Here is a 15,731-nt window from a genome sequence, read left to right as displayed (position 1 = left end):
TTTACATTGAATGGAAAGCATTGATGTAAATGTTATTATAGATAAAATAAAAAAATTTAGAAGCATAAGAAAATAAGATTTTAAAATGTAAGCTTTAATTCAAATGTTTTGAATACCATAAAACTTTCAATATAAAATTTTTATACTTGTCAGAGATTCAAAGCAGTGAATGTTGAGACACTAAGATATTTCCAGTGTGTTATGTGCTAGTTGAAGTTCTGATCTTTACCTAGAGGAAAGTTTTACTTACTAACATGTCAGTTTCTAACTTCAGAAACTTCCTGCTAGCGTTATTACACTGGAGATCTAAAGCCAATCAGATGTTCTAATTAGCAGACTGTGTGCACATGTGTATGTACGAGTGTGTGTATGTGTGTGTTTAAGGCATCTTTGATTTTTAAAAATGAGAAAAGTAATCATTCATTTATAATGGTTAGATCCAGTCTTTTAAAGTGGTGATTTCGAGACTTTTTGCTGTTAAAGTCTTTAAAAAATGATTGCATAGAGGCTACCACATCATGAATTGGTTGTTTTTTTATGTCAATGCCCTTTCGAAATCTTTAACTACATTGTGATGCTCAGAAATAATATGCAGAATTTTTACTTGTGTCCTAAAATGGTATGTGAGTGGTTATACCCTTTACATACCTTTCTGCCACTTTCTTTGGTGTACTTTGGATTATATTTTCTATATGTATCCACATTGATATAATTAGGTCAGTTTTAATTTACTTTATACTTTTTACTATGTTCCTTTATACCACTCTACCACATTTAATTAGACTCTCCTGTTGCTGATAAATGAAGAAAGAAAGAAAAAAGGAAAAATAAAAATAATGTCAGGTTAAAAAGAGCTTTTGTTTAATCGGTTTGTATCTATGAATATTTACTATATGAGAGTTTAAAGCTGAAAAGTTCAGAATGCAAGCATGTACCACCATATTTTGCAAATGCCTTTAGAACTATGACTCATGAGCCTTTAGCATATGCAGTTATGTCAATTCATTTCTCTGAAGAAGTTAATTGTACTGTTCTTGAAAAAGAAAACTGAAAATAGCATTGAAACTGAAAATGACATTGTCTTATTTGACCTCTTGGACATCCTTGAATGAAACTGGAGCTCCAGGGATACTCAGATCAAAATTCAGAACCAATGTTGTGAACAATATATATAGTTTGTAAATGTCTGGTGATCATGAGTCCTTGATGATGAAATGGCCTTTCAAGTTTCACTTTTGTGTTTTTTGTTCTTTTCTTTGGCTTGTTTTAAAAAGCTTAAATTCAACAGTTTTATTTATACAGAAACCAGCAACAGAACTTTTGAAATATATTTCTGTCCTATCTCATGGGATTGTATACTCTTCAGATCTAGTGTGGACCTAGACTTATTTTTACCTGGGGACAATTAGGTTTTTGGTTTGTTCATTTGTTTGTTTGTGTTTTCGAGACAGACTTTTGCTCTGTATCCCAGGCTGGAGGGCAGTGGCTCAGTCTTGGCTCACTGCAATCTCTGCCTCTCGGATTCAAGCAATTCTTCTCAGTAGCTGATACTTCAGGCACATGCCTCCACACCCCGCTAATTTTTCTATTTGTAGTAGAGATGGGTTTCACTATGTTGGCCAGGCTGGTCTCTACCTCCTGGCCTCAGGTGACCTGCTCACCTCAGCTTTCCAATGTGCTGGGATTAAAGGTGGGAACCACTGTGCCCTGCTTAAGTTTTTTAAGGCTGTTATATTTTATACCAATTTTTGATCTGTATTTAAGGCTTCACATGTGAATTCTGAAGGTATTCATTCATTGAGGGAAGATCATCTCTGTTTAATGAAAGCAGTTTTAATTTAACATATATTCATTAAAATTTTTTTTGAAATTTTTGTCTCTAGTACACAGAAACACAATAATATCGTAGTTATTTAAACTTAATGTATTCATGCACAAACTTAGTTATTCAGATATTTTCTTATTCCTGTAGAATCTTAATTATTAATAAACAAATTTCTCATGGAAAACAAAATATATTACAGAGATTGTTGAGTGATTCAAAGTAAATTGTACTATATAACATAAGCTTAGACCAAAGTGAGAGATTCTAGTTAATTAAACTTATCCAAGTTAACAGAAATTACAGGACTTGTAAAATATGTTAGGCCACGAAGGAGTGGTGTGTTTGTGGGGTACCGGACAACATGGGACTGCTTCTGTGTAGAAAGAATTTTTATACCTTATTACAATTTGTATTACTATTTACATTCTAATAAAAAATATTTTCAGACATTTTAGATTATTTTTCCACTAGTTGGGCCATCAATAGTTAAGACTTTTCAAAGATTTGGGAAGTTGAGAATGGATGATAATATTTATCTGTATCACCATCGGTGATCAAAAATCAGGCAACAATTACAGACTTTGGACACATGAACTTCATAGTTAAAGAAAGGATTAATTTTGGAGCTGTGTTTCTATCAGGGAATTATACTCTTCATTACCTGTGTGAATCACAGCTATTAGGGTAGAAAGAGAAGAAAAAAGGAAAAGAAGCATACAGTTTTATTCTAGACTTCCCAGTTGGCTTCATGCTACCATAGTTCTGACTTTTAAAAAGTCATTTTGTGGCCAAATGTACTTTACGTTTACTCCCCTTATGCAGCCTACAACCAAACAGAATGCTTCTTACCAAGGCATTTGTATTCTTCCTTTGAGGACAGCAACATATAAATAACAAAGAGAATGAGGAGAAAAAGTAATTTTACTAAGGTTAGTACTTAACATAAACTTGAGTGTGGGCACCATGATTATAATTACAATTCTGAGGCTGGATGAGAAACCCAGGTAGACAGCTACAGATTTATTACTCAAACATAATGTGGCTTCTTTGATTTATTTTTACGTCTCTAATTTTGCAATTGTTAGGTAGAACTATATGCAGTGTTACTAAAAATACCTTCCAAAATCAAATATTATATAATGTCTATGGCTTTCTGTGTTATAGTGTTGATTTTTCTAATATTAATGGGAACTGTTGAGCATTTGCTTTGTCGTGTCTCCTCAGCTGTATTCGTACTTTCCATCATGTTATTTTGATGGATAATCATGCACTAGGAATACGGGTTTTAAGAAGAGTTATATCATTTAAAGAGAACACATGAGCATCAAATTTAATTCTGCTAGAACACCCTGTCAGTTAATTAACTGCAGCTAATATGTGGTCTACTTTATGTACAAGTTAAATTCAGGGCCCTTAATCAGTCATGTGATCAGGTCCACAGTAATAAATCACGTAATATTTTTTCACCCCTATAGTTTTAATTTCTTTCTTCCCCTTACGTCTAGAATTAACATTGTGTTTTACAAAACACGATGATAATCTTACAGAGTAGTGTTAACAAGCTATAAATCCAGTTTCTTACCTATGCAAATGACTTGTTCGATCCTGTTTTCTCATGTGCTTGATAGATCAAGGAAGCAAAACTTAAAAACAAAAAACAATCCCAAATGCATTTCCTCAGTACAGTAAGACTGAAACAGAAAAAGTATACAGTAATACAAGTAACTGAAGCAGTTTATGTATATTACTTTACTTCTCATTTGATAACTTTTGTAAAGTAATGAGCAGAGTATATTTCTCCAGGGACCCAGATATATGCATTTATTCATTCAATAAAAATTTATTCTTATAATGACTACTGACACTTATATCCTCAATATTTCTGAAAACATCTCAGTTCAGGCCTGCATCAACTTTGCAACATTACCTTACATTTTATCTTTGTTCATTTATTTATATGCCTCTGAATTTTCTGCTCCTTATAGCATTTAGAGTTAATTATCTCTAATGCAAATAGATCTGTGAACCATTCTTGAATACATTAATGTCCAAGCATCTTAAAGGTTTATAGAAGGCTTTCAGAAACTGACTTCTGGGCTGGGTGTGGTGGCTCATGTCTGTAATCCCAGCACTTTGGGAGGCCAAGGTAGGTGGATCATTTGAGTTCAGGAGTTCAAGATCAGCCTAGCCAACATGGTGAAACCCTGTCTCTACTAAAAATACAAAAATTAGCAGGCAATAGTGGCATGTGCCTGTAATCCCAGCTACCAGGAGGCTGGGGCAGGAGAATCGTTTGAACCCAGGAGGCAGGGTTGCAGTGAGCCGAGATCGTCCCACTGAAATCCAGTCTGGGAGAGAGAATTAAGACCTTGTCTCAGAAAAAAGGCAAAGAAAAACTGACTTCTGCCCAATCTCCATCTGTAGCCCTTTCCCCATCTGCCCTTTTCTCTGGAATTAATGAAACGCTGGTAGTACCCCCCTCACCATTCCTCTTTTTTTTTTTTTTTTTTTTTTTTTTTTTTTTTTTTTTTTTTTTGAGACGGAGTTTCGCTCTTGTTACCCAGGCTGGAGTGCAATGGCGCAATCTCGGCTCACCGCAACCTCCGCCTCCTGGGCTCAGGCAATTCTCCTGCCTCAGCCTCCTAAGTAGCTGGGATTACAGGCACACGCCACCATGCCCAGCTAATTTTTTGCACCTTTAGTAGAGACGGGGTTTCACCATGTTGACCAGGATGGTCTCGATCTCTCGACCTCGTGATCCACCCGCCTCGGCCTCCCAAAGTGCTGGGATTACAGGACCATTCCTCTTTTGTAGAGAAATACATATGCTCTCGGAGGCTTCTCGCCCTCTCTTGTTGCTGCCTGGCCTGTGCTCACCCTTCCCTGCCCTCTGCCTCACTTAATCTTTATCCAACTGTTCTGTGTAGTTCATTTTAACTCAACCTATGTATTTGTCAGCAGGACAAGACTTCCTAGTGGATTCAGAGGAAGAGCAAGAAAGCCTTGAAATAAGTGAAAAGAAGGAACCAGAGGTATAGAAACATTTACATTTAAATTTCTTATTAATATTGGACTTTTTTTTTTTTTGCTTTAGTAACAAAGCATGGTCCAAATGACATGACCTTTTAGACTATACTTTTAGAATCCAATTGATCATAATTTTATATTTAATTTTTAAAACATTTTAATCATTTATGAACCTTAAGATAGTCTTACCACTTCTAGTAACTCATAGCTATCTTTACCCTTGGAATTGAGGCAAGAAATATGCAGAATTCTCTTGCCCTTTTATTTTTATAACCTTATTCATAATACAGAAGGTAACATGAAATACTGAGTCATATTACTAAGCAATAGAAAGTATGAACAATTTAACAATGATGGCCACTGAGTTAAAGGAGTCGTCATTGCCATTGGTTCAAATTTTGCAGTTTTATGTTGCTGGTCACCAGTGCTGAATTTAAAGATTTATTCTGCTTTGTCGTCTCCAGTTGACTTCAGTGTCTGTGTTCAGGGAGAGAATGGGGTCATAAAAGTCAACCCAGTTGCCTATTAAGAGAATCATACCTTCCAGAATGGGAACTTTGGTGTCAGGGTACAAACAATAACTTTATTTCAACATAAATAAATAGTAAATATTACTAAAAATTTTAAAATCCTTCCACCACCATGAGTGGAAGTTAAAATATATTAGAAGTGGATATAAGCAGAAAATCTATCTAGATACATAACATTATCATAATGTATCATTTGAATTAGAATTTAAAATTCTGCTTCTCTTTCTGATTGGTGTTTATTTTGGCTCTTAATAATTTAGTGTTTGCCTAGTCTCCAGTTAATCTTCACTATTTCTGGTATGCTGAGGTAAAATATTTTTAAAAGAGGAAGCTTCATAATACTACATGTTATCTGTGAATTCATTTCTGGTAGATTTAACACATGATGAATTAAGTTTAATCCAAACAAACACTGAGAGTTTAGCTTGCTGGTTCATGTTTCTCTCCTATGTTAAGCCAAAGCAAATTATTTTTCACTTTTTAGATACAATCCCATAATTTAAGAAATTTAAGAGTAGCAACACAGAGATTGTTTCACAGTTAAATTTTAATTATTTTCTAATATTTCTTTGTTCACACTTGATTAAAACTAATTTTAAAACATGCACCCTGGCTGGACACGGAGGCTCATGCCTGTAATCCCAGCACTTTGGGAGGCCAAGTCAGGCAGATCACAAGGTCAGGAGTTCAACACCAGCCTAAATAACATAATAAAACCGTATCTCTATTAAAAATACAAAAAAAAAAAAAATTAGCTGGGTGTGGTGGTGCACATCTGTAATCCCAGCTACCCAGGAGGCTGAGGCAGGAAAATCGCTTGAACGCAGGAGGTGGAGGTTTCAGCGAGCTGAGAATGCACCACTGCACTCTTGCCTGTTACACCTTGCAACTTCATCTCAAAAGAAAAAAAAATGCACCCTGACTGAAAAGACATCTGAGAAACAAAGCAAAACAAGCAAATTAGTTTTCCACTTTTGTGCCTGCAAAAAAAAAAAAAAAAAAGACTCAGGCACCTGAACTGAGTAAGAATTGTGATAAAGGGAATATATACGTATATTCAGGACTTCCTTTAACATTCATTACAAATAGGTTCAAGCTGAATATTGGTGAAAGTTTTGAAAACTTCAAAATTACTTCTTGTCCTAAGGAGGAGCTCCTACACTGTAACTCTAAAGAGAGACAAACTTAAAGGGAGTGCCCTCTAACCTGAGGAATCATGTCTTTGATTGTGAGGAGGAAGATGCCTCTGGAGGGGCCAACTCCGTGGTGTTCCAGGCAGCGCCTGAACAGAGGAAGCCCGTGTCCAATGTCCTTCCATTCCGTTCACACCCCAGGTCCCTGAAATATACTTGCCACTCATCTTCTCAGCTTCATTTAAATGAAAATGAATCAGACTATGAAAATGATAACAAACCGGACACACAGCTTATTTCTAACAAAGATGAAGAAAATTTTTGTAATGATACAGAAACTGAAAAATTAAGGAACCTAGTTAGCTATGATTAAAATGAAAGAAGATTAAGAGTTTGACATGCAAATGGTAATAACTATAAACCAAAATACCACTAATTGGAAATTAGACATTAGGCATTGGCCTCAGTCTCAAAATCTAAAGTGTCGTTTTGATTTGTGGTTTACAAATCAGGAAGCATATGATTTACATAGAAAGCCACTGTATTTCTGCTGTTACGGACTCCTTCAAAAACAGAAAGCCAATACAGTGCTTGTTCCAGAAGCCGTTATTTGACAATCCCAGTGCTAGCAACTACAAAAGCAGGAATCTGGAATTAGAAAATGTGAGTTATTCTCTGCCTCATAGTGAGAGAACATCACAAGTATAACTAGAAGACTTCCAGCAAGATATTCCAAGGTTTAAGAATGAGGTGGGCATGTTACAGGTAGAGTTCCTGGCTTTGGAGAAAGAGGAAGTTCAATTCCAAAAAGACAGGTTCACTTGCTGCTTCTCTTTTTCTCTTTATCATTTATCTGATTCAGTCTAATTTTCTACTCAAGAAAATCTAATGTGTACAGTGACAGTGGGGTCATCTAAATGTATAATTATGTGTCAAAGTAGAGTCGAACTGCTGTCTAAATGATGGTTCTGGAAAATGTTCTCATAATCTTTGTTCATTAATCAACCTAAGTCTCATTATCCATCTTCCAAGTGGCATATGGGCTGGGAAACTAATTCAGCCATATACCATGTGACTTTCTGAATTAGATAAGCATGAAAAAAATCACTAAAGGAATAAGCTCTAGATTCTTTTTTCTGTATTCATTTAGAAATGAATTGCATTTATTTAAATGATAGGATGGGAATACAATGGGAGGGAAGCAATGACTGAGAAGAGCCGCAAAAACACATCCAGCCTTGAGAGTTGCAATGAATACTCCCAGGCAGAGGATTCTGTTAAATGTGTTTCCATGCATGCAAGTTTATCTGCTTACTTAACTCAAACTGTTTGAACTGATAGGTCCATCATGGCCGTTTCAAATATTTTGGAAAACAAATATATACTTCCACATATTTTTAAAACTCACCAACTCTCCAATATTTCTATTGAATCAGACCTTTACATGATGTTGTTTAATAAAGTATGGCAAGTTTAGACACGATGAATTTTATCATATAAGAAACATAACTTCTCAGCCAAAAATTTAGCATTTGACTCTTCAGTAAAGAGTTAAGTTCTACGCATTGTGTTCTAAGATAGACAAAAATCTAGGGATTTTCTTCTTTCAAAGTAAAAGCAGATGAGACGTTTTTTCCACCCTCTGAGGCATTAGATTGCTTTGCGCAAGTTACACTTTTAATATAGCTAACTAATTTGATAAATTTACCTGGTAATTTATGTCATTCAGCAATGTAGAATTGTATCTTGTTATTTGGTGCCGTGAAATGCTAGGGAATACCACCTTAGGAGATTTGGATGAAAATTTAATATGACTTGGTTGGTTTGACTCCCATTGTCAGAAGATAACTGTATCATGTCCTTTCCACCCATAAGCTTTTGTGATAATGGAATGTGAAATCTGGGAGCATCTCATTTTCCAGAATTGTGCACTAGCAACTCAGCAGTTTCACTCTGGTTTCTGTGTTGTGGAGAACTTTCGTTCTTATAGTTCAGGGAGTACCATTGCTTTTTAATATCCTGGGATTCAAATATTTAAAACAATAAATAAAAGGCAATGGCTAAAAGAATAGCTTAGTGCAGAAAAGGGAAAGCTTCTTTTATGTTCCTGAAGCCCCCAAGGTCACATCCTTTCAATCTGGCTATTTCATGTAAAATCCAGGTGGTAAAGACAGAAGACATATCTTATATCTGTGCCATTTTATTTCTCTGTTTCTACCAGTCAGATAGCATAAAAATTCATACCGGATAGCAAAGAGTGGATGGGAATAAAAGCACAAAATGGAGGAGAACGCTTCTGAAATTTTGGAAACTTCTTTTATTCATTTAGAAAGAAATGAGCAGACTTTACAAAAATTTCAGTGATGGAGTGATAAGAATATCTTATAAGTATGTGATAATAATTATGTATAATGATAAAGTAAGCACAAAATATTTTTATTATTTAAATGGTGACAGTTAACCGGAATCAAGTGATAATATCAGGGAAAGAATTCTTTTTATTGAATAAAATAATTATTATTCATATTACTTTTATTAAAGGTCGAAGAAGGAAAGAATACAAACAAAAGTGAAGAGATACAACTGTCAGAAAATACATGGGACAGTACATCTTCTGATGCCACTGTTGAATTAACCCAACAAACAAAGATCAGGAAAACGAGTCCTCAGCAATTTCCCAAGGACGTGAAGGAAGAGCATGATAGGTAAGTGTATGGCAGTTGTTTTGTTTCATTTTTTGTTTGTTTGTTTGAGATAGAGTTTTTCTCTTGCTGCCCAAGCTGCCATGCAATGGCATAATATTGGCTCACTGCAACCTCCACCTCCTGGGTTCAAGTGATTCTCCCGCCTCAGCCCCCCAAGTAGCTATGATTACAGGGGTGCGCCTCTATGCCCAGCTAATTTTTTGTATTTTTATTAGAAATGGGGTTTCACCATGTTAGCCAGGCTGGTCTCAAACTCCTGACCTCAGGTGATCTGCCCACTTTGGCCTCCCAAAGTACTGGGATTACAGGCATGAGCCACCACATCCACCTATAGCAGTATTTAACAGGAAATAATTGTCTTTGTACTATAAACTAATCCTAAATTTGACTAATATCATTATGATTAACAAATTTTATACTTTTACCAGGGTAATCAGAGAAATGCAAATTAACATAAAATAAGATATATTTTTTAAAGTCACAATTTTTAAAAAGGAATTACTAGTGTTGGCAAATGCGAAGAAAAAGGCATTCTTATACAGTGTATGTATATGAAATTGGTAAATTGTTTCTGAAGGGTAACTTAGTGCTGTGTATCAGAATTTCAAATAATCTGACATCCCTTTAATGTGACAGCTTCAATTCTGGGACTAGATTGTACAGGAAAATATAACTTATGTAAACATACACACACACACTTATTAAGGACGTTAATTATATGTTATACATAATGAACAATAGGCCAATAAAATATGTTACATGATAAGACTATATACCTATGTTAAGAATATTTATAGAAATATGTTGCATATATACATGTGTATGTTAAGTATATTTATTATAGCATTGTCATAACCCGTCAATAAGGAAATAAATCGGCATATCTATAAAATAGTGTAATGCGCAGCCATTGAAAAATGAGGTCATTTCTATACTGCACTGACTATTTCACAATTAAAATACATTCCAACTATTTAGTTTGATGACACATCTTAACCACCTTTTAAAAGAATTCTTATAATACCTGCTGAGTTGCAAAAGCAAGCTACATGCGACATTGGCCCTTAACAAAATGCTAGTTTTAAAGTTTTTGTTTTAGGTTCTCAGTGAATGACTGTTTAAATATTAAGCCCTCAAACTTAATCTGAATATTGCCAAGGGACTGCACATGGGGATCCACATTCCATATGAACATCTCAGCATATGGGGTAAAGCTTCTGAAAATGCATCAGAGGATCTTTGATCTAAACCAAGAGCTGAACAACTTTTTCTGTTAAGATTCAAAATAAATATTTTAAGCTTTGTGTACTATAAAATCTTTTGTGATACTCCAAAATCTGTCATAGACAATATGTGAATGGCATAGATGTGTTTTAATTGAAACTTTACTTAGAAAAACCAGCAGGGGGCTAGATGTGACCCACAAGCGCTAAGGTGATGATGTCTGCTCTAAAACCAAGGTGCTGCTAATGCAGTGGATCTTTTCTTTAAAGGTACACTTCATGCTTACTGTTATCCTTCCTTTCAAAAGACAAGCTATTTCAGTATACACCACACTACATTTGTCAGCAGTGACTTCATTTCATATAAATTACAAACGTTGAGTTTAAAGAGTAATATTATTTTCCGCATTTCACCCCTTTTTCTTTTTTTTTTTTTTTTTGAGATGGAGTCTCACTCTGTTCCCCAGGCTGGAGTGCAGTGGTGTGATCTCGGCTCACTGCAACCTCCACCTCCCTACTTCAAGCAATTCTCCAGCTTCTGCCTCCCAAGTAGCTGGAATTACAGGCGCATGCCACCACGCTTGGCTAATTTTTTTGTATTTTTAGTAGAGGGGGTTTTACCATGTTGGCCAAACTGATCTCAAACTCCTGATAATCCTCCCACCTTGGCCTCCTAAAGTGCTTGGATTACAGGGTGAGCCACTGTGCCTGGCCCCTTTTACTTTTTTTTTTTAATATAGAATTCAATGTTTTAATAATTTTATACAACTCAATATATAGTTCAATGTTATAATATTTTAATAAGACTAATTACTTTGCATATTTGAGTATAAAATATTCTAGAGTCAGATGATTTTTATCAAGCAAGAAATATTGCCCTTGAAACTTTTAGTCTTTCTGTGGTCTTTATTTATAAGCATGAGCAAAATGATAATCAGCATATATTATGTAGAAATGTTCAACTGGTGTTTGGTGAATGCATTATTTAACACCTTGGTCTGGCCTTTTAAAAAAATGTCACATCTATGTAATTTAAACAATATTTAAAGTGTTGAAATATTCTATAAGGCATGAAAACTACAGTTAAATAAAAAGAAAAATAGTTCATCCTCGATCATACCACATAGGTAAGATACGATGAGAACACATGGACACAGGGAGGGGAGCACCACACACTGGGGTCTGTCGGGGGAAATGGGGGAGGGACAGTGGAGGGTGGGGAGTTGAGAAGAGATAGCATGGGGAGAAATGCCAGATATAGGTGATGGGGAGGAAGGCAGCAAATCACACTACCATGTGTGTACCTATGCAACAATCTTGCATGTTCTTCAAATGTACTCCCAAACCTAAAATGCAATAAAAAATAATAAAAGAAAAGAAAAAGAAAAAGCTGTGTGTACTCACAGACTCAGATTTTCTCTCCACTCACTGTTGAACTCTCCAGTAACTTCCACTCCCACCACTCCTCCAAAATTGCTCTTCTCCATGTTTCTATGGATTTTCACTTTGATAAATCTGGACATAATTTCCGAGACCTCATTTTATTTAACCCATCAGAAGTTCCTTCATATCACTTTCTTTGGCTTTCAGGAATGCACCCGATCACTTGGCTCTGTCACCTGCCTTTCTAGTCCGTCCGTCATAGTCTGTTTGTCTTGCTTCTCCTCATTCTACATCTTTCAACACTGATGTGTCCCAGGGCTCAGTCCTCGATCCACTTTCTCGTGACTTTTAACTACTTTGCATGTGCTAGTGATCCCTAAATGTGTATCTCTCCAGCCCAGCTCTCTCTCCTTAACTCCAGACCTAAATATCAAACTGCCTTCCTGACATCTGTCTTCGATTAGCTATTGGGTGTCACAAAGTTACCAGGCCTGAAATTGATCTACTGATGTCCTTCCTCATACCTACCCGGCATAGAGCCCTTCCTACCTGTGTCAATGGCAACTCGCCCGGTTGCTCTGCCAAAACCCTTGGTGTCATCCTTGTCTCATGCCTTTCTCTGACACCTCACGTCTCATCTGTCAGGAAGTCTTGTCAGGACTGCCTCCAACATATATCCAGAAGCGCCATATCTTCCGTGTCCCGCCAACCACCACCTGCTGTTGAGATGAGTGTAATAGACTGTTCATTGGTCTTATTTATTTATGTATTTGAATCCTCTTTCCACCAATTCTCTACTCAGTAGATGTATGGAAACCTGTCAGTTGTGCCATTCCTCTGCTCTAAACCTTCTAATTGCCTCCCATTTCACAGTAGATACTGATGTGTTTTCTAACACCTAAAAGGCACCGCATCATTTAGCCTCTTTATTCCTCTAACTTCAACTTTGATGTTTCTATTTCTTTTCTCTGCTCGAGCCGCACTGAACTTCTCACTGTTTCTCAAACACTCCTGGCTCCCTCTCTGCTTGGCAGTTCCTCTGTCTGGGGTGCTGTCCCCTCAGATGCCTCCTGGCTTGCAGTTTCATGCCTTAAGTTCTTCACTGAAAAGCCACTGTCTCAGCGAGTGGCAGAGAGACAGAATTCCGGCAGTTCTGGTACTTCCAGCAGCCTCCCCTTCAACACATCACAACTTTGTTTTCCTGCTTTAGTTTTTCTCATGAAATAGACTCTATATTTTGCCTCTCTCTTGTGTTTATCGTTACTGTGTGTTCACTCTCATAAGCAGGACTTTTGTCTGTTCAGTGCCATGTTCCCTGTCTAGAAAGGGGTCCAGCCTAAAATAAGACGCTACTAAGTGTTTATTAAAGCAGTGAATGAAGTTTAACCTTGGGGTGTTACTTTAAACATTAGACAAATTCTCATTTAAAAAAACCATTTGACATACGTTCATTCTGACAATTTTACCCCACAATTATATGCATATTTTAGATACTTTTGGCTCTTCCTAATAAGCTATATTCTTTATATTAGTGTTTTTCCATGGATGGAAAAACCCAATATTGTGCTTAGTGACTCTTTCTTCTTTTACTGGTAATTATGCTTGTTTTAATTACGGTAAGATGGTTAAAAGGAATGACAATTTTCATTTATATTTTATTAAGAAACCTAACATAAGGGTGATAAAATTAATGGATTTAAGGAATTCTTCTTAAAGGATTATGAGCCTTCAGTGTCTGAAATTAAAACACAAAGCGGATTGCTTTCTGTAGTAAGAGAGCTGTGCTGGTCAGGCACACTTCCTCCTGATGGAGCAGCTGCTGATCTTAGAGCTTTGGGAGGAGTGGAGCTGAAGGCTTGGTGGAATCTCACAGGCGTAAATTGGCCGACATCATCTGGAGCAGCATGGTTATGTGAGTGGGACCGTTGTGGTTTGGTTGGCACTCCCAGGCCTGCTGATTGGAGTGGAAATATCTCTGATTGGCTTTCTTGTGCAAGCAGGTGACTGACATTGATTAGTTGGTGAGTGAGGCCAGTGGTCATTGCTTGACTGACTTGATTTGAAATAGGTTCTGTGGGGCTGCTAGTTGCCAGGGCTACAGATCAGTCCTTTCCTAGGTTTCAGGCCACTTTAACCAGATGTTTTCTTTTGCAAGCTGCCTTTCATCAACTGTGTTTAAGATGAAAACTATTTTATTTTCCAGAATTGTAGAACTTTTTTTTTTTTTTTTTTTTTTTTTTGAGATGGAGTTTCGATCTTGTTACCCAGGCTGGAGTGCAATGGTGTGATCTTGGCTCACCACAACCTCCGCCTCCTGGGTTCAAGCAATTCTCCTGCCTCAGCCTCCCGAGTAGCTGGGACTACAGGCATGCACCATGCCCAGCTAATTTTTGTATTTTTAGTAGATGCAAGGTTTCACCATGTTGACCAGGATGGTCTAGATCTCTTGACCTTGTGATTCACCCACCTCGGCCTCCCAAAGTGCTGGGATTACAGGTGTGAGCCACCATGCCTGGCCTGTAGAACTATTTTTTAAAGTTTGGGTCAAAAGGAATTTTGCTCTTGGGAAGATCTTTCTTGTTTTAGATGCTTGGTCTTAACCAAATGATAAATCTCTATAATTTTTCTTGTAAATAATCCTTAGCTTTGTTTTAGTTTTTTTCTCCTTTTTTTGTATTCTTAGGGGCTCATACTCAACTCCTAACATAATAACATCAGTAAATTTTAGTATCTTTGTACATTTATATAGGTATGTAATAGTGATATTGTTATGTGTAGCAGTAACACCATAAACTGAGATGTTCTCCAGGTCTTCATTGTGCCAGAATTCTGCTTAGCTCTCTTTCCTCAGTACCTATATGGGGGGTTACCCACATTATGAACATGTTTAAGCCATAAAAAGTAATTAAAACTACTAATAAATCTAGCTTGTTAAATTAGAATTAGATACCAGCTTATATACATGAAACGTAAATGTATTTTATGTGTAGAGCAGGGTCCCACATACAAGATATCTCATTATATACAGGCAAATAATCCAAAATTGAAAAAAAAATTCAAAATTTGAAATACTTGTGGGCCTAAGAATTTAGGATAAGGAATACTTGAGCTGTATCAGTATCACATTGTTTTGATTACTATAGATTTACAGTAATAGATATTGTATTCTATTTACTATTTCTTAATTAGCTATGTTTTTCACAAAGGTGTTTTCCCAATTACTATAGGTTTATAGTAATCAAACCACATTATTTTAGGGTTTTATGAGCTATGATAACCCCAGTGCACTCCAGCCTGAGAGACAGAGACCTCATCATTAAAGAAAAAAACTCTATATTAATTTACAGTTTAGCCCACACAGTATGCAATGGTCATTTTTCTCAACCCAGAATACTTTTTAAAAACTTTTTTTTTTCTTTTTTCAGTTTTTCTTTCTTCTTTTTATTGCATTTTAGGGTTGGGGGTACATGTGAAGAACATGCAAGATTGTTGCATAGGTACACACATGGCAGTGTGATTTGCTGCTTTCCTCCACATCACCTATATCTGGTATTTCTCCCCATGTTATCCCTCCCCAAATCCCCACCCCCCACTGTCCCTCCCCTATTTCCCCCCGACAGACCCCAGTGTGTAGTGCTCCCCTCCCTGTGTCCATGTGTTCTCATTGTTCAACACCCACCTATGAGTGTGAACATGCGGTGTTTGATTTTCTGTTCTTGTGTCTGTTTGCTGAGAATGATGGTTTCCAGGTTCATCCATGTCCCTACAAAGGACACGAACTCATCGTTTTTTATGGCTGCATAGTATTCCATGGTGTATATGTGCCACATTTTCCCTGTCCAGTCTATGATTGATGGGCATTTGGGTTGGTTCCAAGTCTTTGCTATTGTAAATAGTGCCACAGT

The 15,731-nt window shown here is 36.5% G+C and overlaps 1 protein-coding gene across 1 annotated transcript in view; it reads left to right on the top strand.

The window, feature by feature from the left end:
- ANKRD20A1 (ankyrin repeat domain 20 family member A1) overlaps positions 1–15,731 on the top strand; it is a 52,934-nt gene that overhangs the window by 32,754 nt on the left and 4,449 nt on the right. Inside the window, exons 12-13 of the mRNA XM_003919746.2 lie at positions 4,787–4,857; positions 9,057–9,220. Of these exons, the coding sequence (XP_003919795.1) occupies positions 4,787–4,857; positions 9,057–9,220 (235 nt within the window). The remainder of the gene's footprint in view (positions 1–4,786; positions 4,858–9,056; positions 9,221–15,731) is intronic.

This window comes from Saimiri boliviensis, chromosome 16, assembly GCF_048565385.1.
Source record: "Saimiri boliviensis isolate mSaiBol1 chromosome 16, mSaiBol1.pri, whole genome shotgun sequence".
Classification (NCBI taxonomy): domain Eukaryota; kingdom Metazoa; phylum Chordata; class Mammalia; order Primates; family Cebidae; genus Saimiri; species Saimiri boliviensis.
This window is presented reverse-complemented; position numbering and strand designations above follow the sequence as displayed.